Source organism: Manihot esculenta, chromosome 7 (genome assembly GCF_001659605.2).
Source record: "Manihot esculenta cultivar AM560-2 chromosome 7, M.esculenta_v8, whole genome shotgun sequence".
In the NCBI taxonomy this organism is placed as follows: Eukaryota; Viridiplantae; Streptophyta; class Magnoliopsida; order Malpighiales; family Euphorbiaceae; genus Manihot; species Manihot esculenta.
The window spans coordinates 5,615,961-5,642,310 of NC_035167.2; the positions used below are offsets into that span (position 1 = coordinate 5,615,961).

The 26,350-nt window shown below is 32.5% G+C and overlaps 2 protein-coding genes across 4 annotated transcripts; one reads left to right on the forward strand and one right to left on the reverse strand.

Moving 5' to 3' along the window:
• The first annotated feature begins 1,275 nt into the window (after positions 1-1,275).
• On the forward strand, positions 1,276-17,874 carry LOC110619242 (probable protein S-acyltransferase 23). 3 transcript variants are annotated; one of them, XM_021762542.2, is made up of 13 exons: positions 1,276-1,667; positions 1,899-2,039; positions 2,947-3,059; positions 10,010-10,089; positions 11,468-11,631; positions 12,485-12,623; positions 12,715-12,814; positions 15,260-15,317; positions 16,144-16,221; positions 16,345-16,443; positions 16,845-16,923; positions 17,037-17,185; positions 17,307-17,874. In XM_021762542.2, the coding sequence occupies exons 1-13, from the start codon at positions 1,422-1,424 to the stop codon at positions 17,493-17,495; spliced, it is 1,635 nt and encodes a 544-aa protein (XP_021618234.1). In that variant the 5' UTR covers positions 1,276-1,421; the 3' UTR covers positions 17,496-17,874. The 3 variants fall into 3 exon arrangements, with proteins under 3 accessions (XP_021618234.1, XP_021618235.1, XP_043814496.1); XM_021762543.2 differs by having other exon boundaries at positions 12,715-12,805; XM_043958561.1 differs by lacking the exon at positions 16,144-16,221.
• Positions 17,875-18,233: 359 nt separating this feature from the next.
• On the reverse strand, positions 18,234-21,575 carry LOC110619655 (L-galactose dehydrogenase). The gene is made up of 5 exons (XM_021763182.2): positions 21,216-21,575; positions 20,626-20,854; positions 20,210-20,509; positions 19,370-19,498; positions 18,234-18,637 (listed from the first exon to the last, which is right to left on the reverse strand). The coding sequence occupies exons 1-5, from the start codon at positions 21,395-21,397 to the stop codon at positions 18,506-18,508; spliced, it is 972 nt and encodes a 323-aa protein (XP_021618874.1). The 5' UTR covers positions 21,398-21,575; the 3' UTR covers positions 18,234-18,505.
• Between the last annotated feature and the right edge of the window lie 4,775 nt (positions 21,576-26,350).

A 26,350-nucleotide genomic window follows, 5' to 3' on the forward strand; every position in this document is an offset into this window, starting at 1 on the left:
ATTTTATAGCGCCATACAATTAGAGTTATTTTTTATTTAAATTAGTATTTTTAAAATTTTTAATTATAATTTTTTATCATTTAAAATAAATCTTTTACATCTAAAAATTATTTAAAATTATAAAAATAATAAATAAATATAAAAATATTATAAATAATAATTACACTAATTATACTATTCATTTTTATATAATAAAAATATAAGCGTTAAAGTATTTTAAAATATATATATATATATGTATTTTTTATATTGTATTGTATGATAAATGGATAATTTTTATATTTATTTTATTAATATAATAAATCAATATATTTTATAAGTGATTTTTATACAACAATAATAATTATACATATTTTACCAATTATATAATATAAAGTAAATTCAATTATCAACAGTTAAAAATAACTTTTAATTATCAATAATATATAATAGCTAAAGTAAATATATTTTTAATTTTATATTTAACATAATATTTTTCTATAATTTTTAAAATATCATAATACATGAAAATAGAGAATAAATTCTACATATAACCATATAACAGTAAGTATTATTAATCATTAGTAGATTTTATATATTTTATTTTAAATAGTAGAATCCATCAAATTGAATTAATTTATAATTTATAATTTATTTTTTATTTATTTTAATTTAATTTAATTTTTAATTTAAAAATTTTAATTATTTTAATTTATTTTATTTTAATAAAAATAAAAAATTAACTGAATTATTTAGTGATAATAATATATTATTTTTGATAATATAAAAAATTAGATTATAATTAAATTAAAATATTTTAATTAAATTTTAAAATATTTAAAAATAAAAAGTAAAAAATAAAATATTTATTAAAAAAATCAACCAATCAAATTAAATTAATAAAATTAATTTAATTTAAATAAATTTATATTTAAAATTGATTCAATTTTATTTTTATAAATATTAAAATTTTTATTTTTATTTATTTAATTTAATTTAATTTTAAAATGAGCCGATTAAATTGTATATATAATTAATAGTTATATAAAATAATTTTTTAGAGTGAGAATCGAGAGTTATTTGGTTTTCAAAATAGTTAATTTTGATAAATTGTGGAAATTTAGAAATAATTTATCCTAAAATTAATTATGTATTATAGAAGTGTATTTCTAAAAAATATATATATTTTTAATTTTAAATATTCCAAATTAAACCGCGCGAATTACTACCTGGGGTTTTTTACTCCGCAACCTTACAAACTTCATGCCAATTAAAAAAATTACGCAAATTATTTAAGTAGAAAAAGGAAAAAAAAAAGAGCTCGCCCGTCTGATTTCGAGACCAAAATCGCTGCCATTTCCAAATCCAGGCGATAAACCCTAAACCTCCAAATTCAGAAAGCCCATTTGGAATCCATTCCGCATGCATTGGTCAACCTACGTATGGCATCTTCAGAGATCGAGGTAGTGTCATCGGAATCCAAAACGCAGCCGGAGCAAAGTCCAAACAACAACGCACCTACTGTGATCGATGTCTTCTCCGCTTCTGCTTATGGAGATTTCGAGAAATTGCGCAAATTTGTCGAGCAAGATGGTGCTTCTCTCTCTAAACCTGATGGCAATGGGTACTATGCTCTCCAGTGGGCGGCCCTCAACAACTTCGCTGATATCGCACAATACATCATCGAGGTAGTGTACCCAACGATTTTGTTCCTTTTTTTTTTTCCTTTTCCAATTGAAGTTTGTAACACTTTTCCTGAATCGCTGTTAGTTTTTATTGTTTTATTTGATACCTAATCTGTTTGAATTTAGTTGAATACTCTGTTTATATATGCGACAAATGATTAATGCTTTTGGCTGGTGGATTATGTTATGGGCTTGTTTGGGACTAAACCACATGTCTTTTTTGTGCTGTTAAAGCATGGGGGCAATGTGAATGCGGCTGACAATTTGCAGCAGACAGCATTGCATTGGGCTGCAGTTAGGGGTTCAATTGCTGTAGCAGATGTGCTGTTGCAGAATGGAGCTCGAGTAGAGGCAACCGATGTAAATGGCTATCGGGTAAATTTTACTTATTTCCTAATTGATATAATTTCTTTAAGCTTTCAAATGCATCCATATGAATGAATAAGCTTAGCCATAAGGAAGAAATGTTGCTTTTAATAGAAAGCAGATGCCAAGGAAGTTTGATTTTGATGCTGCATGGGTTCTGTTAGTTGTTGCAGAAAAAGTACTCGTGCTTATGGCATGATAAGTATAGCTCTAGCACTTAGTTTATTTTAGAAAATATGAAGTGATATTCTTGTGCATCATCAGATATCATTTCAGTTATTCTTGTTGGGCAGTTTCTTCATGACATATATCAATGAATGTTGAGTAACTAAGAACCTACTATAGCAGCAGTTAGTCTGATTTGCTTGAAGTTTTGGACTGTTAATAGTTACTTTGCTTTGGCCTGGGCTTTATATTTTCCAGAGCTTTAGGTCAAACATTTTCTTGGTTATTTGGGCATTTTGTTAATCTCTTCACATGGCTTTTCTATAGGCCAATGAAGAGAAAATGTTATTTTGCACGGCTGTGATAGCCTTTGTGAATTTTTGCTAGTTCTTAATGTAAATAGTAAAATACTTGATATTTTGGAACGATTATTCAAGTTTGTTCCAGCTGATATTGATTTGATTGGCAAGTGCTTATTTATATTATGTGCAGTTCTTAGCATTTCTAAGGCCATATGCACAATTGGTGCAATAGAATGCCTTTTACTTCTGCTGTAAAACATGCTTTATGTGATTGCCCGCAATGTTACTTAATTTCATCACTCTCTATTTTTAACCTTAAATACCTATTTTTATTTTATGTTTTCTTCAAAGTTACAGATTTAGTCGGTCATCATCTTATTCATATTTCCTAAAGTTGATTAAGTTAGCACTTGTATATTATTCTTCTAATCTTTGTTTGTCTGCTGCAGGCAGTTCATGTTTCTGCCCAGTATGGACAGACAGCTTTCTTAAATAACCTTGTTGCAAAGTATCATGCTGATTTTGATGCACCAGACAATGAAGGGAGGAGCCCTCTTCATTGGTATGCTAAAACATGGATAAGTGGTTTATATATTTTTGTATTTATCATTCTGACTTTGAAATAAAATATGTGAAACTGGTGAAAATTCTTGTTTTATGCAGTTGCATTTTGTTGCATAATTTTCAAAATTGCTGCTCTCCTTCCCTTTTGTAAGCCTGAATAATATACTTCACCTATAAGTGGCTGGAAATGGCTTGATCATAGTGTAAAAAATGTTATTCTCAGGTATCTTATGGAGAATATGTCAATCTAGTTGGTGAAATGGAAGGAAGAGATGTATGTACTCAACATCAATTAATTTAAGATTTAGCTTCATTAAGCACTCACTTATTGTTAAGGGCATAACCACATGATATTTTATTGCCAAGTAAAACATAGATTTATATTAAAATGCAATAGCAGATATATAATCTAGTAGTTTCTTGAACACATTTCCAGTCTCAGAGAAATATAATAAGGTTTAGAATATAGTGTACTACCTGCTTCACCCTTAGTGTGGGTTAGGATATTAGGGTACAGAACTGAAAATTTTGGGGTGAAATTTTATCATTACCTTGTAGGGGATTGTTAGTTATTACAGAAAGAGGGTTAAGAATAGACAGTGAATGTGATGTAGTGTGAACAGGTATAGAAAAGTCAACAAAGGTTGGCTATAGTTTTAGAGGGAAATAGTTAGGCTGTTATAACTGCCTCAACAGGCCCGGAAAGTGAGAATAAAAAGGGGAAGCCACTCTTGTGTTCAGTATGCTATTTTTTCAAGAATCAATACAACTCTCTCTCACTCTCTCTCGCTCTTCTCTCTCTTCCTCTCGCTCTTCTCTCTCTTCTATCTTCTCTCCTAAATTCTGTTCTCCTTTCTCTAAATTCTCTCTGTTAGGTTCCTAACCTTACAATTGGTATCAAAGCCTGTGTTGGATTGAATCGCAAAGGTTGATACTGCCATAGTCAGTCAAGGAGTGTGCTGGCCGAGATCGAGGAGCAATTCAGAGCCTTCCAGTCGCAATTTCAAGGATCAAGAAAAGAAGTAGAAGTACTCCAATCAGAATTCAAGAACCTACAAGTTGGAGTTAAATATGACATGGATGGTGTGAAGAAGGAAATTCAAGAAACAAAGAATTCTGTAACTTGGAGAATTCCATTGATGAGGTAAAGGTTTTGGTGATAGGAATGAATGCTACAATGATGAAGGCCAATTCCAATGGCTCCCAAGGAGACAATGGAGTGCAAAACTCAGGAATTCTGCCATTTCCCAAAGAATCAAGTTCTCAGCAGGGCAGAGATCTTGCGCTAAGAGCTGAATTTGGAAGTGCAGGTTTATGAAAAAGATTATTCCTAAAGTTGAACTGAGTTCTTATGATGGCATTGAACCGAGAGAATGGATTAGAAAATGCCTTAAAAATTTTCAAGTTTGTGATGTTTCAAGGGAAAAAATGGTAGAAATGGCTAGTTTGTGTCTAGTGGATAGGACTGATGCATGGTTTAATAACCGGAATAGAGGAAATCAAAATCCATCCCGGGAACAATTTGAAGAAGCCTTAGGGAAAAGATTTAGGGACCTAAGGGTTGAGGATATTGTGGAGGAAGAAGCCTTATGGAAAAGATTTAGGGACCTAGGGGTTGAGGATACTGTGGAGGAATTTATGAGATTGATGCAAGAAGGCAGTATAGAGAAGTACCAAGACAGACTTGAGAATATCAGGGTTAGAATGGAAAGGGTGTTGCCTGAGTTAGGGGAATCCTATTTCCTTTCAGGATTTATTGAAGGATTAAGGGATGAAATAAAGCCAATGGTGAAGATGTTGAGACATATTGATTTAACTCATGCGATTGAGGAAGCAAGATTGCAAGAAATGTTACTGTTAAGTACAAGCAAGGGCCCGTACACTACCAAAACCCCTTATTCTCAAACAAAGCCTATCACCAACAATTATAATTCCTTTAAAACATCCCAATTGCATAAGAATTTTCCTTATGTGACAAAGCCTCCAAATGACAGCATCTCAGTCAATAAAACAACCATTGCAATCCCCAAGCCAGCAAACTCTAACCAAAGCTCTTCTATCACTCAACTTGCAACTAAATCCAACCAGCCAACTAGTAATCTCAGCATGAGGGTCCCAAGCCTTGTTTCAGTTGTGGAGAAAAGTACTTATGTGGCCACCAATGTAAGCCAAGTCTGTTATGTTATTACAGGCTGATCATCAAGTTTCAGAAGGCATGGAGAAAGAAGAAACTGAAGTGGCAGCGAACCTGGAAGAACCAGAAGGAGAGCAGGACATTACTGTGTCTGTATAGAAGGAAAGCAAGGTGTGAACGCCATTAGGCTGATTGGGAGCTATAAGGACAACCAACTCATGATTCTGGTAGACAGTGGAAGCACAAACAGTTTCATTGATGAGAAAGTGGCCAAGATCTTGAAACTGCCACTAATGCAAGTCCCTTTGGCTCCCATAATCACAACATACCTTTAGTACCAAGAACTAGCCTATTAATGTTAGGCCATGTAGATACCCCCATTGCTAGAAAAATGAGATAGAAACACTGGTCTCTAAGATGCTAGAATCTAGAGTAATTTAACCAAGTACTAGTCTTTTTTGCTCTCCAGTTTTACTAGTTAAAAAGAAAGATGGGTCTTAGAGATTTTGCATAGACTACGTGAATTAAATGAGGCTATTGTCAAAAATAAATTTTCTATCCCCATAATTGATGATTTGCTAGATGAATTACATGGGACTGCTTGGTTTTCTAAGATCGATTGAGAGCTGGTTACCACCAAATCAGGATGGACACTCTTGATATTGCCAAGACACCCTTCAAAAAACACCATGGTCATTTTGAGTTCACTGGCATGCCATTTGAGCTAACAAATGCACTTGCCACCTTTCAAGCTTTAATGAATCACATCTTTCAACCTGAAAGTTTGTGTTGGTATTCTTCGATGACATACTGATTTACAATAAAGATATAAAGAGCCATTTATAGCATTTAGAGGCAGTCTTTCAAGTCCTCCAGTAGCAACATCTCCTTGCAAATATGTCCAAGTGATCTTTTGGCAGAAATAAGGTGGATTACTTGGGACACATAACAGTGCAGAGGGTGTTGCAATTGATTCCACCAAGGTAGAAGCAATGCTGAATTGGCCAGCCCTTAGTTCTATTAAAAAATTGAGAAGCTTTTTAGACAGGCTATTATAGAAAGTTTGTGAAGGGATATGGATTGATCAGCAAGCCCTTGATAGACTTGCTCAAGAAGGAGGGGTTCCATTGGTCTCCAACTACACAGGGAGCCTTTGATAGGCTCAGAAATGCAATGGCTTCTGCCCCTATTTTAGCCCTACCAGATTTTACTAAGGAATTTGTGGTAGAAACTAACGCGAGCAGTGAAGGAATAAAGGCTGTGTTACAGTAGGATGGGCACCATATAGCTGTCATCTCAAGGGCATTCGGGGCTAGGAATAAAGGACTTTTTATATATGACAAGGAGTTATTGGCAATCACATTTGTTGTGAGTAAATGGAGGCAATATCTTGAGCAAGGAACCTTCTACATCAAAAACCATGAGAGTATCAAATACTTGTTAGAACAAAGGCTGCATACTAACTTTCAGCAGAGGGGCATTTCTAAATTGCTGGGGCTAGATTACAAGATCCTTTGTGGCCGATGCCCTCTCTAGACAATTGGTCTCAGCAACCTCTCAATTATGTGCAACCTCTTCTGTGGTGGTCCTTACTTGGAGGTCCACACTTGCTGCTGAGAGTTACAACAAGGATGCTAAGGCTGCACATCTGATTTCACAACTATCCTTGGATGCAAATGCTGTACCTGGATTTCAGTATAAGCAATGGTTGTTATACTATAAAGATAGACACTATGTCAGGTTATTTGTTAATTTGCAGCAGCATCTTCTAGCTATGTATCATAATAGCCTTGAACAACACCTCTGTTGGCCTAAATTGCACTCATGTTTTGACGTGTGCAACAATGTTCGGTGCAACTCAGGAACAGAGCCACTCATGGGCCAAGGGGGCCATGGACCCCCCTCAAATTTTTGAAATTTTTTAAGGGTATATAGGTAATTTTTCTTAAAACATGAAAAATTATTATTAGATCCCTACATGTTTAAAAAAACTTACCAACTCATCGTATTTCAAAATTATTTAATTAAATCATCATTATATTTTGTAAGATCAAACTCTTTAATCTATTTGTTAAAGAAATTTTTACTATTTAGTCCCTCATCTTCTATGTTATTTTTCAATCCAAAAAATTTGTTTCTCATTTTCAAAATTTCAAGTTCACGTCTTCATTTAAATTTTTTCTTAGGTTATTCATTCATTATTTAATTTTATATACCATTTTTATTATTAAGTGGTATTTTTTATTTATTTATCTCACTTAGTTATTAATCTATTTAAATGATTGAAATTATACAAAAATAAATTTTAATGGGTTAGAATTTTTTTTTTTTTTTTTTAATTTTCAATAGTAAATCATGTATTAAAATATTATATTATTTTAATAGTATTTATTTTTTTCTATGGGTTTGCATGTTACAACCATAGCGAAAAGAAATTTTTCTGCGGTAATAAATCATAAATAATTGATCGATAACTGATATTGAAAGATATATTTGCAAATGCTGACAATGATATTATTAAGAATATATTTTAATCAATGAAAAATAGATGAGAATGACCATGATTTAATTATAATAGTTTATTCACTTTTTATAAAAATTTATTTTTTGAATACGTATTTATTTTATACTCACTTTATTCTATAATTTTTGTCCATTTTGATTTTTCATACATATTAAAAAAGGCAATTTGTTTTATTGATTTTCCAATGATACTATTTTAAAAATATTAAACTTTATTAAATATTAAGAAATATTTTGAATACTTATTTAGAAAAATAATAATTAATGATAGGTTGATTTGAAATAACATAAAATTAAATAGGATTATAATAATCAATTATGTTACTATAATAAAAGAAAGTGAACAATAATTTTGGAAAAATAATAAAAAAAAATCGACAAAATAATAAAACAGAAGACATTTATTTAAATTTGGCTCCCTTGAACTGAATTTCTTCATCCGGCACTGTCTGGACTCTTTTAGCCTCTTCTAGTGCCTTCTCAAGCTTGGCAACACATCCATGGATTTTATAGAGTAGCTACCTAAGTTAAGGGAAAAGGACATCATTCTAGTGGTGGTTTATAGATTCACTAAGTATGGCCACTTCCTTTTCTCAACACATCCCTTTATTGCCTCCTCAATAGCTAAAATTTTCATGGAGAATATTTACAAGCTACATGGAGCTCTTGCCTCTATTATATCAGACATAGACAAACTTTTTACAAGTGTATTTTGGAAGGAATTCTTCAAGCAGATAGGTGTTCCTCTGTCCTTTAGCAGTACCTATCATCCTCAAACGGATGGTCAAATAGAACGCATGAACCAGTGCTTGGAGTGTTGCTTGAGGTGCATGCTGCAGCAGCAGCAGTCATCTTGGAGTGAATGGTTGGCCCTTGGTGAATGGTGGTACGATTCTAGCTTCCACAGTGCCATCAAAATGTCACCCTTTGAAGCTTTGTATGGTACAAACCACCTTCACTTCCAGGTACTAGAGCTGATAATTCACCAGTACAGGTTGTAGAAGATCTTTTCCAGCAAAGGTAGCTGGTGCTCAGGCTATTAAAGGATAATTTAGAACAGGTCGGGTGTCGAATGAAGCAGTAAGCTGATAAAAAGAGAAGTGAAAGGGAGTTCTAGGTGGGAGACTGGGTCTACTTGAAGCTTCAGCCATACAAACAAACTTCAGTCGCCTTGAGGAAAAGCTTGAAATTAGCAGCCAAGTATCATGAGCCAGTTTTTATTGAGGAAAAAATTGGGAAAGTGGCTTATCAGCTCCAGCTACCTCCATCCACAGCCATACATTCTGTCTTCTATGTGTCCCTCCTCAAGAAAAATTGGGGCATAATGTTGTGCCCCCAGTTACAGTTCCCCACCATTGTAGAGGAAGAGGCTGTAGTAGCACCAAAAGACATCCTTTAGCTAAGAACCATTTCTAGGAATGGCCAATTGGTACTGCAGGACTCATTAAATGGACTAATCTAGTCACTGAAGATGCAACGTGGGAAGATCAAGCTTTCATTCAAGCTCAATTTCCTGACTTTAATGGGGGCAAGAATGCTCTCTAGAGAAGGGTATTGTTACATATTACAGAAAGAGGGTTAAGAGTAGAAAGTGAATGTGATGTAGTGTGAACAGGTATAAAAAAGTCAACAAAGGTTGGCTGTAGTTTTGGAGGGAAATAGTTAGGCAGTTGAGAATAAAAAGCGGAAGCTACTCTTGTATTCAGTATGCTATTTTTTTAAGAATCAATACAACTCTCTCTCTCTCTCTCTCTCTTCTATCTTGTCTCTCAAATTCTGTTCTCCTTTCTCTATATTCTCTCTGTTAGGTTCTTAACCTAACAGGGATGTCTTGAGTTAGATGGTTGTGATTATTACATGTGGTGGTGGTATCTGATAACTCAAGTTTTCCTATTTTCATCTTTTTTGCAGTGATTTGAATTTCTAGTTTCAACTTTTTTTTTCTCCTTTTTTAATTTGTAAAAAGTCTCATTGCTCTCTAATTGCATGTGTGCATCTTGTTTCCACTGTTCTCTAGAAAGGTTTTGCTATGCAATGTGTTCTCTTTATCCTATTAGCTTGCTTTTAAAATAGAGGGGAAGTCATATGTCAGAATCAATCTGCATTGTTCAAATATTTTGGATTCTTAGCTAGTCTATAATATATAAATGAGCATTTCACTTGAGTTGTGAATGCAATTGGCAAATATTCAGGATTTATGTTTGCAGATTAAACTATGATCTTATGACTTTTCTTTTGAAAATATGCGAATGCAAGCGTGCAAAGCTTATTCTTATGATACTATCTACCAGGGCTGCATACAAGGGATATGCTGACACTGTTAGATTACTTCTATTTCGAGATGCAAGCCAAGAAAGACAAGATAGAGAAGGTATAAATGGAAAGCTTAGAATTCCCTTTTGCCCCTTTTCTATTTCATATCATGCAATTATTAGGTACTCATCCCCTTCAAAGTCTATATGAGACGCGACTTTGAATTTATGTGACCATCACTACCTAATGTAATTACATTATTCTACCTCTATCTCCATTTGCTTATCCTATTTGGGGCTTTCCAAACATAGAAGTTATCCCCTTTTTTGTTTAAATATTATCATTAACTACAAATTTGTGAATTTCACAAAAATGCTTTTTGAAAGTTACAAGTGGACAAATTTATTCAGGATATTTCAACTGGGGAGGGTTAAGAAACACACCAGAAGGGAACTTCATGTGCAGATGAAAGAGACTGGATCCTTTAGCATGCATGTTTGATGATGTGTTTGGTGCATTCATATGATCAAACGATCTTTGTAGTATGGCATCCATTATAAAAAAGGAGAACAAATCACAGAATGGAATTGAAGTCTGAAAGCTTGAAGATGATACGGCAATAAGGAAATAACTTGTATCATATCAGGACACTGGGGGAGCTACCTTTTCTAGTCTATTTAAATAAGATAAATAAGTGGTTGATGCTAGAGGTAACACCATTGTGCATTGAGGAGAATGGAAGGGATGAAATTTCTATTCGAATATCCTTGGGCAATTGGGATTAAATGACAGAATTAACCAATAAAGTTGTTGTTTGCTGGTTGATTATTCTTGAAATTGCAATGTCTCCATTCAGTGTGCATCTTGGAGGATTTTATCAAGAGCCTTTATATCATCTTATGTTACATATTGAGTTTCTGAGATTATTGATTGGGAAAATAACTATTTAGTCCTTGCGGTATGACAAAACTAGGCGGTTTGTCCTGTGTTTTAAAAAATATATTAAGTAGACCTTGTGGTTTTGACAAAACTAGGCGGTTTGTCCTGTGTTTTCAAAAATATATTAAGTAGACCTTGTGGTTTTGAAAACTCAACTAGAAGATCCCACCTGTTAAGTTTTAGCACTATTACCATTAATATATACTATATTCTAATGATAACAGGTGAGAGAGAAGCCAACACTTACAGTAACAATGTTAAAACTTAATGGAAGGACATTTTAGTTGAGTTTACACAAAGACTAACTAGCTAATTTCGCCATATTACAGGGATTAAATAGTAATTTTCCCTCATTATTTCCAGCTTAACCTTTATCATATGAAGTTTTGTTGCTACATGATAGATAGAATCAATGAAGATATTCTCATATTAAATAAAATTCTCTAGGGGGTGCACCTCTTTCTGGCATTATAATGTTGTTTGTCATGAAAAAAGAAAGAAATCATTTTTGATGCATCTAAATCGTGATTCTGGTGTTGAATATCCAATGCCATTAGGTTGCACCCCTTTGCACTGGGCCGCATTAAGAGGAAACATAGAGGCATGCACTGTTCTTGTACATGCTGGCACAAAGAAGGAGCTGACAGTGAAAGATAAAGCCGGATTTACCCCTGTTCAGCTTGCATCTGATAAAGGTCATCGGCATGTCGCCCTTTTCCTTGTACGTAACCTTGTATTGTGTTGATAATATTGTCCTCAATAGAAACTTTAAACCAAGGTCTATAAGGATCTGAGTTGTGAGGAGCCTACAAGGTTCCAAGAGGTTTTTTTCATCTGGACAGTATTTCATGCTGAATTTGTCAGATCCAATGTTAGGAATAGTTAACATTTGGATGTCCATGGTCTTGGCCTTCAGTGTTTAAAGCACATATCAGATGTTGCTGAATAATTAACAATAGTAGTTTTGGTAGACATTTGGCATCATGCACCAGGCTGACAGCTAAGTTTAGTAGCTCCAAGTCTTGCACCTTGGCCTTTGCTTATGTGTCTTTCAATCTTTTTTTTTTTTTTTTTTCACCTGATGTGAATTTAACTTTCTATGTGAAACCCCTGTTTTTTTGGTAACATACCATTCTGCATGGAACAAATACATTCCTCCACATCATGTGAGGTCATGTCACGACTATGCATTAATATTCAGATGAGATCCATGAATTTCTGATGATATGGGCATATGATGAAATGAAAAATAGAAATTTTAAGCTAGGAAAACATAATTTCTGATCGAAACTTATTTGTTTAATGGCATACATTTGGAGCATGGAATGACATTTATTAATACAACTGTTAATCTGGAAGGTGGTGTTTATCTGTTTTAGCAATTAGACATGTAGATTTTAGGAACCTCCATTCTACCCTTTTCCCCCCTCAAATTCAATCACAGTTGGTCTAATTTTTAATTTATCTATTTGGACTCAAATCTGGGAAAAGCTTAAATGATGTTGAGAATATCTGTGTCTTCACAAATAATGGCCAAGTATTCACACTTTTGCTTTTTTGTTTTTTTTTTTCAGTCTAATGCACAACGTTCACAGAGCAAACACTGGGGTGACAAAATTTGCCGTGGGAAGATGGGGGACATTGGCTATGCTCCTATCTTGTTGTCAATTATAATCTTTCTCATGTTTCTATTTATTAACTCAGTTATTGCAGGTAAGATACTTATATTTTATAGTTTAACTTTTGATGGTGGATGAAAGCATGTCCTGTGTTAATTATGATTATCCTTTCAATTTCATTCTAGCTCCAAATCTTCCAAAAATAACTGCTGTTGTTGGACTTTGGGGATGGGCCGCTCTTTCTCTGGCTGTTGCTGCACTGATCATGTTCTACAGGTGTAGTAGGTAATTTTTGGTGCTGTATTGATTTTTTTCGGTTAGTTCTCATGTGGTATATAATATAATATAAAATATCCCAACTAGTTTGAGATTAAGACTTGGTTGAATTGAGTGTATTTGTTGCTTGCCTAGATTTCTTATGTCTATATGCAGCCTTATCAAGGCGAGAGGCGAGACGCCTTTTTTAAAAAAGGCGACCAAGCTAAAATTTTGTTATATATTTTAAATATACATATATATACATATAAACACTTCAATGAACACCCATATTTTTAAAGGAAAAATTACATGTTCAAATGAAATATATATATTATTTGTAAGAGAGAAACTTTTTTTTAAAAAAAAAAAGGAATTTGCTGTTGTGCCAGGTCCACCAAAGAGAGAAGAGAGGATGTGAGAGAAAAGGAGAAGAGGAGAAAAAAATTAAAAAAATAAGACATGCTGCTATGCAGGTACAGAGAGAGAGAGAAAGGAGGAGAGACATATTTGGTGGATGATATTTGGAGCAAAAAAGAGTAAGAAATTTGCATTGTAGTTGCTGCAGAAGTGTTATCTGCTCTTTGAAAGAGAAGGAGAGAGACTAGAATTTATCTTTTATTGTTTAAAAGCTTTTTTCTTTTAAAAAAAGGGCCTGCTTCAGTGAGGCATCGCCTCTGGCGCCTTTGTAGACTAAGGCATCGCCTTTGTGGAGGCGACTCGCCTCTCACCTTTAACAACACTGTCTATATGATATTATTTGCTGGCTTAGCTGCTGCATTTTTACTTTGTGCTGATTGTCCTTAGTATGCCATTGTTGTTTTTCATCTGTCTTACTTTTCTATTCCTAAATGGGTAGAACTACCAACTTCACCTAAATTACCAGAAGTAGCAAATTGCTGGACATCAATTCTCATGATCAGTGATTTTCAATCAATATATGTTACTGTGTATGATCAGCAATAGGGGGGAACATTCAACTGTTTTAACTAAAAGGATGAACCAAACCAATCTGATTTATTTTTGGTTCAGTTCAATATTTTAAGGAATTTTGGTTTTTGATTCGGTTCTTTTGACAGCAAACCAACAATAGAATGAACCAATCAAAATTGACCCATTTCAATTAAAGTTAAAGCCTCTGCCTGCTGTCCATTATAGCTACCCACAAATTCTTTGCTTTCCCACCTTCCTGAGCTGCTGCAGCATCTCTACTCCTGATCTCATCTCCCCATAACAACTTATCCACATCTCTATGCTTGCTGCGCTGGATGCACTCTCTTCGTTTCATACCTACCAAGTCCTAGCACTCTCATGATCTCATCGTCTCACGCCCTTCCAGTTCTCATCTGTTGTACCATGCTAGAATCCTCAACCGGTACCTCCCCTTATCTACTCTTCTGACTTCTCATCGATTCAAGGTGAGCCTTCAATTCTTCTCATCATGTCTTTCACTATTGGTTCTTTCCTCATCGGTTGTGCCTTGCTTATCCGATGCCTCCTTTGCTCTATTCACCTGTCGTGTCATGATTGGAACTTTCCTTGTGGTTTATGTGCTTGTCTGCCTGTAGTCATGGGTAAGAATTAAGAACAGTTGTCATTGAAAATGCATCCTCTCCTGGGCTGTCCTACTGCAATTATCTGGTTGAAATTTGATGGGTCTGTGACTGTTTTGTTGAAATTTCATTTAGACTTCAGTTTCATTTCTGGATTTGGATTTTTTGAGATTTGAATTTGAGAATTTGTTGTTAATTGATTTTGTTCGAGATTTGTGTTTCTTTTAATGACCCGTATATGAATTTTGAATTTCATAGTGTTGAATTAGCAAGAAAAGTTGTGTGTTTGATCAAATTCCCTAATGAACCGATAAACCTGAATCAAATAGATTTTTTTTGTTTGGTTCAATTCAGTTCTCCAACTAATTTGTTTGGTTTGTTTTGGTTAATATTCCTTAGCAATTTGGTTGTTTGGTTCTTATGGTTTGGAACCAAACTAATCAATGGCACCACACATCCCCAATCAGCAACATTAATTACTTCTTCAAATCTATCATCTGTGTGTGTCATATAGTACAGGATACATCTTAATATTTTTTAATTTGCAAGTATTGTCAGATCTATCTTTTTTCATGTTCATTTCTGAGATTTATTAATTGGGAAACAAGGAAGAGGGGAAAAATGAAAAGATCTTCAAGATTGTAGAACTGAACTTGCTTGATCCATTGTTTGTAACTACCTCTTTTTTCCACCAGAACATCTATTATCTTCTGCCTCTTGGCAATGTCCTAAAGTTTGGTTGAGGTGCTTACTGGGTTATCCTGTCTTGAAATGTAGATTTGCAGTTTCTGCTTCCTACAGCCGCCTCTGCACCTTTTGATTTTAGTTTTGCAGATTGTATATCTCTTTCACATTGTTGCTGTTGATTTAAGTTATTCAAAATTTATTGTCAGAACTTCATTTCTTTCACAATTACATGCAGTAAAGATCCAGGTTTTATCAAAAGACTTGAAGATTTGGGTAGAGATAAAGATGCAGAGGTATGCAGCTTCTGTGAATTAGTTGTTTCTGTTTCATTAATATCTGATTTTACTGAAATTACGTGTTTCAGTTGTTCCCATTAAAATACATTTTCCATTGCTGGGTGGAAATCTGAAATCCCTTTATGGGTTTCTTTCTGGGCTGTGTGTTTTTGAACTTTAAGGAAATAATGATAAATGGAAAATGGTACTTTAACCCCCTTTAGGTGGAAAAGGGAATATTATGAGAAAACAATGGGAGGAAAGAGAGGGACAGGGATAAAAGGGCTTACTTCTCTCTGCTATTGTTGATTGCAAAATGAGAGAAGGAATGTGAAATGTTGTTGAAAAGAAAACAATGATGTTATATGATTTATGGGGTTAAAAATTTTAAAACAGAAATGGCAGCAATAATTGGAAAACCCTCTCTTCATATGGTTCCTGTTTGAGTTAGGTGTAAATTTCTGGCGTTAAACTGGTGTTATTTCTCTTTTTTCCTTCGATCCTTGATTCTAACTCAAACTGAATGGGAGCAGAGGTTTTTTCCTTACTTTTCCCACCAGGTTTATTTTGTCATCATTTCTCCTTCAAGCCAAAAGAAGCACTGTACTCTTTACTATTTGACTCATCATAGGAGGCATAATTCTATTTTTCAATCTATTTTACTTAAATTTTTAAATTTCTAATCCCATTCTTTGGATGTCTATGTGTATCATTCTTTGCAGCAGACAATGTCCTATCATCAATGGTTATTTGTTTATAGTGAATATCTTTTCATGTCAATGCTTCTTTGGACCTCTTTATTTGTTTATTACTCCATTAGCTGATTACTATTGAACATATGTAGGATCCCTTATTAAATGTTGATCTGAATAACTGCTCTGTATGGATGGGTAATTGGTCTCAGCTTTGCCCTACCTGCAAGGTACGGGAATTAGACCTGATAATAGTTTAAACTTTCATGTAGTTTATTTTTCTGTCCAGTGATTCATGAATGGTTTAAATATTGTCTAAACTAATTAGCGTTTGTCTTGAATTTTCTGTTCAGATAATCAGACCCGTTCGCTCCAAGCACTGCCCTGCATGTAAGCGCTGTGTGGAGCAGTTTGACCATCACTGCCCTTGGATATCTAATTGTGTTGGGAAGGTGAGAAATTGGGTTTACAACTCACGAGGATGTTTTTATTTGGGAATGTTGGTGTCCTCCTTTGATGGTGCTATTCTATTTGATACTTGTATGTGAGGATGTCTTTAGCTGTTGCATGGGCTATTATCCTGTGACAGCCTATAGAAATTTAGGAGATGATGTCATGCAGCTTTTAGTGGCGTTGATGTTCTGTAAATTTCCAAAGTTGACGTAGATCTTTTTCAATTTCTGTGGGCTGTGCATACTTCTATGCAGTTATTCACGTGTAAAATTTGTCCTTGCCATGGAACTTTTGCTTTAATTATTAGCGCACAATGATATGCGACTTTGCCATCAAATTTTGATGTATTTTTAAATGTTCTCATCTGTTCTTTTGGTTTTCATCATTTTATATTTTGTAGAGGAACAAACGGGATTTTTTCATTTTCTTATGCCTGGGAACTTTGACATCATTCCTTGGTGCTGCTATTACAATTCAACGTAAGCGGGTTGCTAAAAATTACCTCTCCCCTCTTGTGTTCCACTGTCTTTTTCTCCCTAATATGTTTTACCTTTTTTTTTCTTTTTATTTATTTCCCTTTCTATCATTACAGGGATCTGGACAGCTGTGGAGTCATTGCATACAGAAGGAAGATGGATTCGTTACGTGGTGGTTCAACATCCTGGGGTAGTTACATTTTTGGTTTTGGACATGATTATTTTCATTGCTGCCACAACCTTAACCACAGCACAAGCATCGCAGGTGATTCACCAAAAAACCATGATTCTGAACTTGATTTTAGGTTTCTGTCCACCATGTCTCTGTTTTTACCATTTTGATCGAACGAAAGCAAGCTAGTTGCGCTTATGAATATTTTGTGCAGATAGCTCGGAATATCACCACTAATGAACTTGCAAATGCTGCTCGCTACGGGTACCTTCGTAGTCCAGATGGACGATTTCGGAACCCATACAACCATGGGTGCAGAAAGAATTGTGCAGATTTCCTTATTCAGGGCTATACAGATGATGATGAAATAGCTTGGCCACCATTACAGCAGGCTGCCAGCTAGAACTAATGCAAGGAGGTGCTGCTTTGCTAGGTGGAATACTTTCTAGCAAATGCCAAGATTCTTGTAGTGTTGTGCAGTGCTCATTCTTGTTGATGTATAAACTTGGTTATTTTAGAGTACATTGACCATTATATGTACACTCAATACCACAAAATAGAAAATAGATGTGAATTAGTTTCAAAAATTTCCCTTTTTTTCATGCTTTGTCTGTAACTTTGAATAATTTTCCTTCTATGAGAACAAAATGGTCCAGGAGAAAACTCTGCCATTTGGGTTTGACATCTGATAGTGCCATTTGGGTTACAGAGTTCATACTATCTCAGCTTGCCCGATGGATAACGTGAATATTATTTATGAAAAGTTATGATTCAGTCTTGCAGTTTTAACGAGTTAATTATTTGTTTCTTATTTTGAAAAATTGTATCAGTCGGTCATTATATTGTCCCTTTATTTTTTATGTCTATAATTTTTATTCACTTAATTTTTTTATACATATTAAAAAAATAAAGGCAATATTAAAAGAGAAACTAATAAAATCAGTTGTCACCGGATAAAACGTGATGCAACTGGACGATTTCTGTATGCTTGTATGTTTAATTTTCTTGGACTCGTCTTCCCAGCTATTCAGAAGCCGGGTGTTGGTTTTGATCATATGACTGTTGGTTTTGATCTTATAATTTGGGAGTCTGATGCTTTGCAGGTTGTTCAGTCTCTTTCTCATCCATGCAGTAATCATACTTAATTAGAAAGTGTAATCATACTTATTTAGGTAGTGTTGTAGCTGATTGTGCTATATATATATAGTTTTACAACGGCTTGAAAACACAAACCAAATCCAAGTTCTTAAACGTCTGATGAGAGGAATGAACAAATCATACAATTTATTAAGCTTCAGATCCATGTGTGCATAATAATAAATTAATGAGAGGCGATCCTCTCTTTCCATTTTCAACGCATTCTTTTTTCTTGGGGTGGGGCAGAATTGTAAAGGATATATGATGGCCAAATCATCAGCTCTTTTGGGTTCCACTAGGCCATGTCTGATTCTTGACAGGGCTCAGAATAGCTTCAATCTTAGCCAGTGTTTGTTGATCCTTCCCAAATGTAGAAAGTTCTATGGCAGCACCAACATTTTCCTCAACCTGATCATTGAAAAGCTTCACATCATTAACATGCCAAAATATAAGTTCAGCTCAAATCATAAAAAATTTTCTCAAGAACCAACCAGAATCCTTTTGCATAAAGCATAAAGGTTTGACAGCTACCCTCAATTTGGGTATCAATGCCATTCTCATAAACTCCATTTTCCAATACCAAATAGTAAACATCAGTATTTAGATACCAGCCCATGTAAAAATGAGCGTACACAATCAGGCACAGGCAGCTCTGTTCATTTCTCAAAATAAATAAACCTTTCGTGCAGCATGCTTAGCTTATAATATCTAAATAAACAGAGGCGCCCCATCTAAAAAATAATGATTATTTGTAAGAGCATAGCATTAAGTAGTTTTAAAATGGACAGCTAAGCCAAATGAACTAAGCAACACGACTTTCACCAAGATACCATTCCCAGATTGATCTCATTTCTTGCTTTGCACTTATCAAGGTTTCCTATTCTCTCTCTCACAGAAGGGAAAAAGCTTCTAAACACACTCAAATGAACACAGCCTGGTGGTCTTGTGATATGAGGGCAGGAGAGTGAATTTGTCAATGTTGAGATTAAATAACTATAACAAAGTATTTTGGCTTTGCAGTCTTAGTTCCCAAGAAACTGAATACTATCAAGTACTAAAAAAAGCAAAACAAACAAAAATGAATTCAAGACCTGTATATCAAAGAAAATATAGCACCAAAGGCAAAATATAAATGAGAACCTGTGCAACAGAGTTCATGCCAACCAGTACTGTAGAGATATCCTTGTTCGACAAACTGTATTGCAATGCTAACTTAGTAATACTCTTCCCCTTCTCTTTACAATAGGTAGCAGCAGCTCGGCACGCAGACTGGGGGAAAATAGACACATGATCATGATTAATTAAATTTGCCAAAAGAATAAATCTCTAAGTGAGAATAAATAATGAAAGCATATTTCAGTATCTTGTAGATTAGACATATGATGTGCAGGCCCATGAATAATTGGTGATTAGTCTTTCAATTGTTGATTTAGTGAAAAGGTAGAAGCCTCTCATTAATACGGGTATGCACATTATCAAGCGCATTTGTCCAAGTTTGAGTTAAGAGTGTTCGGATGAGATCCATATTGAACAACATAATCTAAGATATTCACAATTCAATAAGCAATAAAAAGACAAGATACAAATTCTAGTAGGATAGTTCTAGTTCCTCACAAATTCCACAATGCGCGAAGGGAACTGTTTGAAAACCAATTGACTCCATGTTAAAAATCAATATATTTCAAGATAACCTGTTCCCTTTCTCCTATTCTCTTTGAGGGGAGCTCTAAGATTGATCATCATGTAATTGGCAGCTTATAGAACTGTACGACCAAACATGAATATACGGCACGAGAAACATAGAGTGGAAATGAATGTGTGCACCATCAGCATGCATGTCTAGTCTATTCATGTTCCAGAAGCATAAGTGCATTAATTATGGAGATAATCCTAAAGGCAATATGTCCTCTAATTTAAGCAGAACTGCAATTAAGAAAATGGCGTGGAAAGAAAACATCAAAGATCATTGCAGAAGTGAACCTTTAGCTCAGGAGAGGCAGGGTGCCACTCTGGAGGGCCATTCTCTGTAAGGAGTCCCATTGCAAGTGGAGAAGCACTAATTACAGCCACACCTTTGCTTTTCAAGTAAGGCAGTAAATCTTCCAAGGTTGAATCATTAATACTATAGTGACAGTATGAGAGAACCACATCAACTGCACCACGTGGAACCCGATCGAGCACATAAGTAAAGATTTCTAATGGGAGTCCAGTTATACCAATAAAACGAATCTTCCCTGCTTCCTTTAGTTTCTGAAGGGCAGGGATTGTTTCATTCACAATCTGCCATTGGAAACAATATTAGAAAATCATGATAACACATTACACCTCTTACATTTATACTATAATCAAAAGCAAATAAATCAAGCAACACTAAGCAGATATTTTTAATGAAGAACCTGGTCCAGAGACCCAAACTCAATATCATGGCATTGCAGTATATCAACATAGTCCAACTGCAATCTTTCCAAACTCTCATCAATGCTCTTAGTTACTCTTTCAGCACTAAAATCAAAGCCCTCTATATACCTCCCACACTTGGTTGACACAATATATTCATTTCTAGGAACTCCTAGGGCTTTAAGTCCCTTACCAAGCATCTTCTCTGACAATGTTCCTCCATAATACCTTCAAAATAGGAATAAGAAGTTGTTGAGGATTAGGCAAAAACGAACATTGGATAAGATTGAATTCAAGGAAACAAATATAAGAACAACTGTTAAATCCAGGTCAAGGATTAATAAATCATGGATATAAGAATTCAATACAATGATATTAGTTGAAAATAGAGGAGAATAGGGGAAAACCCAATATAAATTTCAATACCCAAGAACAAAAAGATTAGGAATCAGAGGAATTAACGAACACTGTATCAAAAAGACCTAAACTTTCCTTCAGTTTCCCATATTTTACCGGTAACCCAACAAACAAATTCAAATCAGAAGTGTAACAACCACAAAGAAATGTGTGATATATAGAAAGTACATACGGAGAGGTGTCAAAGAAATTGATGCCCCGCCGGAAGGCTTCACGGACGGAGGCGATAGCCTCGTCTTCGGAGACAGGGCCGAAGACACTACCAAGAGGGGAGGCTCCAAAACCCACAGAACTGACCTTCAGCCCGGTGTTTCCCAAGGGTCGGAGCTCGAGGTTTGAGGGTGGAGCTGCCATGAGAGTGGGCTAGTGAGAGCTTCGGAAGTGAGAAAGAGGGAAGAAGCCGGTTACCGAAGAAAATGGGGGAGCGAGAAAAGATATAAATAGACATTGGAGAATATGATAGCAGTAGTTTAATGACAAGTGACTAAGGAAAATGATCAGAAACCGTAGCACTGATTACGAAAATGGAAATTTCTGCCATAAAAAATACATCTTTGGTTAGATTATTGTTGGGAAAAAGCCATTGTCGTCAGTACGGTTGGAAATTGTAAGTTTAATCCTTTTAGTTTAATAAAATATCTATTTTAATTTTTAAATTTTTATAATTTAATTTTTATATTTTAAAAAATTTATAATTTAATTTCTAGAATTAAATTTTTAGTTAATTTATTATTTATTATAATAAAAATGACCAAATTATTATTTAATATATATATTTTAATTTTAAAATGTTTAATTAAATCTACAATAAAAATTCTCTATAATTTTTTTACATATTTAATTATTTATAAATAATCTTTTTACAATTGAATTTTATAATGTATTTTAGAATAAACTATTTTAATTTTATAAATTAAGCTTTAAATAATTATAACATTTAAAAATAAACTTTATATTTTATATGTTTAATTCTTTAATATTATAGTATTTATAAATGTCTTTATATTTTTTATAAATTAATTTTAAAATATTATAATTATTTATAAATAAATTCTTATAGTTTAAAAATATTGAAAACCAAACTAAATTAAAAAAAATATAATTAGATGGATATTTAGTTAGTCCATTTCTAAATAAAAATAAAAGAATCATGAAATTCAAAATTAAAATTGAATCACAACTAAATAATAATCGAATTAAGTCGAATCAAATCAATTTAATTGGATTCAATTCTAAAAATAATAATTAAAATTAAAAATACAGCATATAAATTTTAAAAAATTAATAATCAAACTAAATTAAATAAACTAAATAAGAATCGATTAAATTTGAGATCAAACAATCTATAAAATAATCTCAAAATACAGTATTAAATTTCAATTTCATACGATTTTCTTTCATTTGAATATAAATAACCAAATCATAATTCGAGCATCATGAAAAAAAAACCTTCGATTAAAATTATTATAAACTTCAAACTGAACTAAACCAATTAAAATAAAAAATTAAACCAATTAGTTTAGTTCAAATTTTAATTATTTTTATACTTATTTCTAAATATTATTGGTTCAGTCCATCGGTTCCATTATGCTCCAGATCCTAGAAAATACAGGACCACCACATCTCCCTGTAGATGCATGATGCACAATTCAAGCATTAGCTCAATTTCATTGATCATCAACTCCTATCATAAAATGTCAATATCAAGCAATAGTTCAATTTCATTCATTATTAACTGGTATAAGAAATCATCCGCAATAAAAATATTTTTTTTTATATTTTTAATATATATCTAAATGAGATTATAAATTCAAATAAATGATTATCTAACTAAATTTAAGATATTGACATTAAGGACAATAAAGTTGAATGAAAAAATTTACAAAAAATAGAGCAATAAAATAAAATTCAGTGTGCAAGAAAATACAAAATTTGAGTTCTCTAAAATTCTAATCAAACCATCAAAATTTACTTGCAGATCTAGAAGTTACAAAGAAAAGGAAGAAGAAGAATAAGCATAAGAGACGCAGATCTAAAAGCACCATAGAAGTGCGTCGTTCTCTTCATCTGTAGGGAAAAGAAGCAGCTGATGGTGAGGTATAAGAATCTACTTCTCTATAGATGAAAATTTCACAAGAAAGAGGGGTGGGAGCGGACGGCTGCATATATATATATATATATATATCTTCAATTTTCTCATTAATTTTAATTTATTAATCAAATTGAAAATTAAAAAAAATATAAAATTACTAATCGAATCAAATTAAATAAATTAAAAATTTAAATTAAATAATTTAATTTAATTAATTTTAAAAATTATACAACAATATATATAGAAGTCAATTTAATATTTTATTTTAAGTAATTATAAAATATAAATATCAATTTAAAAAAAATATTATAGAAAACTTTACTATAAATTTAATTAAATTTTAAGGATTATATTATTTTAAATTAAAAATATATACAAAAGTGTAATTTAATTATTTTCATTAAAATGAACTATTGGTAAATTAAGAATTTAATGTAGAAACCAAATTATAGTTTTTTTAAATATCAAAAATTAAGTTATAAGATTTTAAAAAGACAAGAATTAAATAAAATATTTCGAGTTTAAACTGAAGATGAACTTTAAAGAAATAATTCAAAATTTTTACAAAATAGAATAATGAAGTACCAAATACGGGATAAATCTTTTAAAAAATAAAATTATTTTCGAATAAGCCAATTTATTAGGACCCAGTTTACTCAAATTTTAATTGGGATTCAATTCGTTAACTTTTGAAAAAAAGAAAATCAACTAAGTTGGACCAAGAAGTGTCCAAAAGAAATACCCCGTGATAAACAGACGTTAAATTATCATCTGTTTCATTTAATGAACCTCTCTCTCCATCATCAAAACCCATTCTCCGTCCAACGCTACCCTTCCATCACCATCTCCACGAAACGCATGGCACTTCACCAAATGAGAATCAGCTTGCAATCTTAAGAAGACACAGCTAGCAGAATCCGCACCCAAATCCCAACTCCTCTCTCAGAACTCGAATCCCTCCTTCACAACCACACTCATCCACTACTAGCCCAGACAAATCATTCCCGTCGACCACCCAGTCCCAACCTCCTTTCCTCTATACTTCTCATCATCGAGAAATCAGAGAACCACCTTTCTCATTATTTCGTGCATTCCGAAATGGCTGAAATTCCAATTGAAGACCTTAGTAGCAGAATCCATATAGATAGCTTTTAGTGAATTGTTCCAATGCCCCTTCACACTTAAAGAGGCATTTTGCCTAAATTTTATTTAAAAAATTTCCATATTAATATAAAATTTGAGAATATTTCGTAACAAACATCAACATAACGTGAACTTCAAACCTAGAGAGGTGAACACATATTCCCTCTAATTCTTTAGAGAGAAGATTTTCTCTCATTCCTCTCATTTTCTTCTGAAAGTTTAGCCTCTCTCTGCCGAAGATAGTGTTGCAGCAAGAAATGGCTTCTCCGCAGCTCTGGATGTAGGCCTTCTCTCCCTGCCTCTTTGGTGTAAAAAGGAATGTTTTACGTTATTCTGTACAGGTTGCATGTTACTATTTATATACGTATTTCACCTTCTAGAATCTTCTCCTACGTAACAAACTTTGTATGACTGTGAAAAGGACACGTCATTCTTCTATACTCTTCTACAACATTCTATATTTCTCCACAATATTCTACAATCCTCCTAAGCCAGAGGATGGTTGAAAAAGCGTTTTAGATATGGTTGAAAAAAATAGTTTAATAAAATAATTTTATTATTTTGATATTTTTATAATTAAATTATATTAGAATTAATTTTAAAATATTTTTTAATATTTTTTAATTAATAAAAACTATTTTTCTTAACATCAGTCTAATAATAATACCAACATATACTATAAGCTTAATTTTGAATGGAATATACTAATTCTCATTAATTTCAATATTTTACATGCATAATAAAATTTAACTATTTTATTCATTTAATCGAATTATCAAATTTTAACAATGTTTTATTATATTGTTTATTTAAATAATAAAAATATTTTTAACACTCTTATCACTTTTTTCTTTTTTTATAAAATTATTATCTCTTTTGTTTTTCTTCAGCTCTATATATTCTCTCTCACTTTATCACTTGATTCATATAATTTTAAAAATTTTAATTTTTTTAAAAATTTTAATTTTTTTAAAACGTAAAAAATATTTTAATATATTTTTTTAAATTCAAAAATCAATTAAATTTTTTAATTTCTCCTCTTTTAATTTAATCTTCTAAAAGAGACGGAAACTGGACGGCGTATGCTTCTAAAGCCATCTTGGATCAAAGTTTTCTCCCTAATCCAATGACTCAAGATGATTTTGGAGAAAACTCATATTTGCCCTTAAACTATGGGGTGGAGCTTAAACTTACTTAAAATCAAGAATTAGCATTAATTAAATCAAACCTTCTTAATTCAGCTCATAAATGTCCATCGTCTGATAGGTGAACCGCGAGTGAGAGATACGCACTACAAAAGAGCCTTAAGTTCAATTAAAAATAATAAAAATATAAGGATGTCAGAAAAAAATAGATAATTTAAATGGGCGGAAATGAGTCACCACGTGTTTAATTTATAAAAGATTGATGAGTTCTATTCTTTTCACTTTGAAATAAAAAAAAATTTCACAAAAATTTAATTTATTTTATTTTTTATTTAAAATAAAAATAATAATTTATAATAATTTATTTAAATTATATCGAATAAGAGAAATTAAATTTTTTTATTTAACTTAAAATCAATTTACTAAGCATTATATATATTTAATAAATTTATGTTAAATTAATTCTAATTTAATTAGAATTAGATTTAATAAAAATATAAATTTTAATTAATAAAAAAATTAACTTCTTAATTTTTTTTAAACTTATAGTCACTACTTACCCTCCCTTAAGTCTGTCATCGTCTATAGTTAAGCCTTTGATTGAAAGGTTGTTCAATTAATGAGGTATGTGATCTATGGAAAAATCTCATAATATTATTATATGGAAAAGTTATTATTAAAAAATTTATTAATTAATTTATCAATTTTAAAAAATTATTAAAATGTCTTTAAAATTTATGAAATTTAATAGTTAATCTTTTCATTAATTTTAATTGTTAAAAACTCTACTAATTGATATAAAGATTAATTAATAATTTTTTAAAAAATTTTATGAATATTTTATTATATTTTTTAAAATTGAAAAATCAACTACTAATAAATTTTTTTATACATTAAATACTTAATGATTAAAATTAATGAAAATCA

What these genes read in the sequence shown, in the direction of transcription:
- LOC110619655 (XM_021763182.2), bottom strand. Translation starts at nt 21,397, where the DNA reads ATGGCAGCTCCACCCTCAAACCTCGAGCTCCGACCCTTGGGAAACACC. An exon ending in CTGCCTCTCCTGAGCTAAAG is followed by an intron (nt 19,499 to 20,209) that starts GTTCACTTCTGC and finishes ATTTTCCCCCAG; the next exon opens with TCTGCGTGCCGAGCTGCTGC. An exon ending in GCATGAACTCTGTTGCACAG is followed by an intron (nt 18,638 to 19,369) that starts GTTCTCATTTAT and finishes TTCAATGATCAG; the next exon opens with GTTGAGGAAAATGTTGGTGC.
- LOC110619242 (XM_021762542.2), top strand. Translation starts at nt 1,422, where the DNA reads ATGGCATCTTCAGAGATCGAGGTAGTGTCATCGGAATCCAAAACGCAG. An exon ending in TATCTAATTGTGTTGGGAAG is followed by an intron (nt 16,444 to 16,844) that starts GTGAGAAATTGG and finishes TATATTTTGTAG; the next exon opens with AGGAACAAACGGGATTTTTT. An exon ending in CCACAGCACAAGCATCGCAG is followed by an intron (nt 17,186 to 17,306) that starts GTGATTCACCAA and finishes TATTTTGTGCAG; the next exon opens with ATAGCTCGGAATATCACCAC.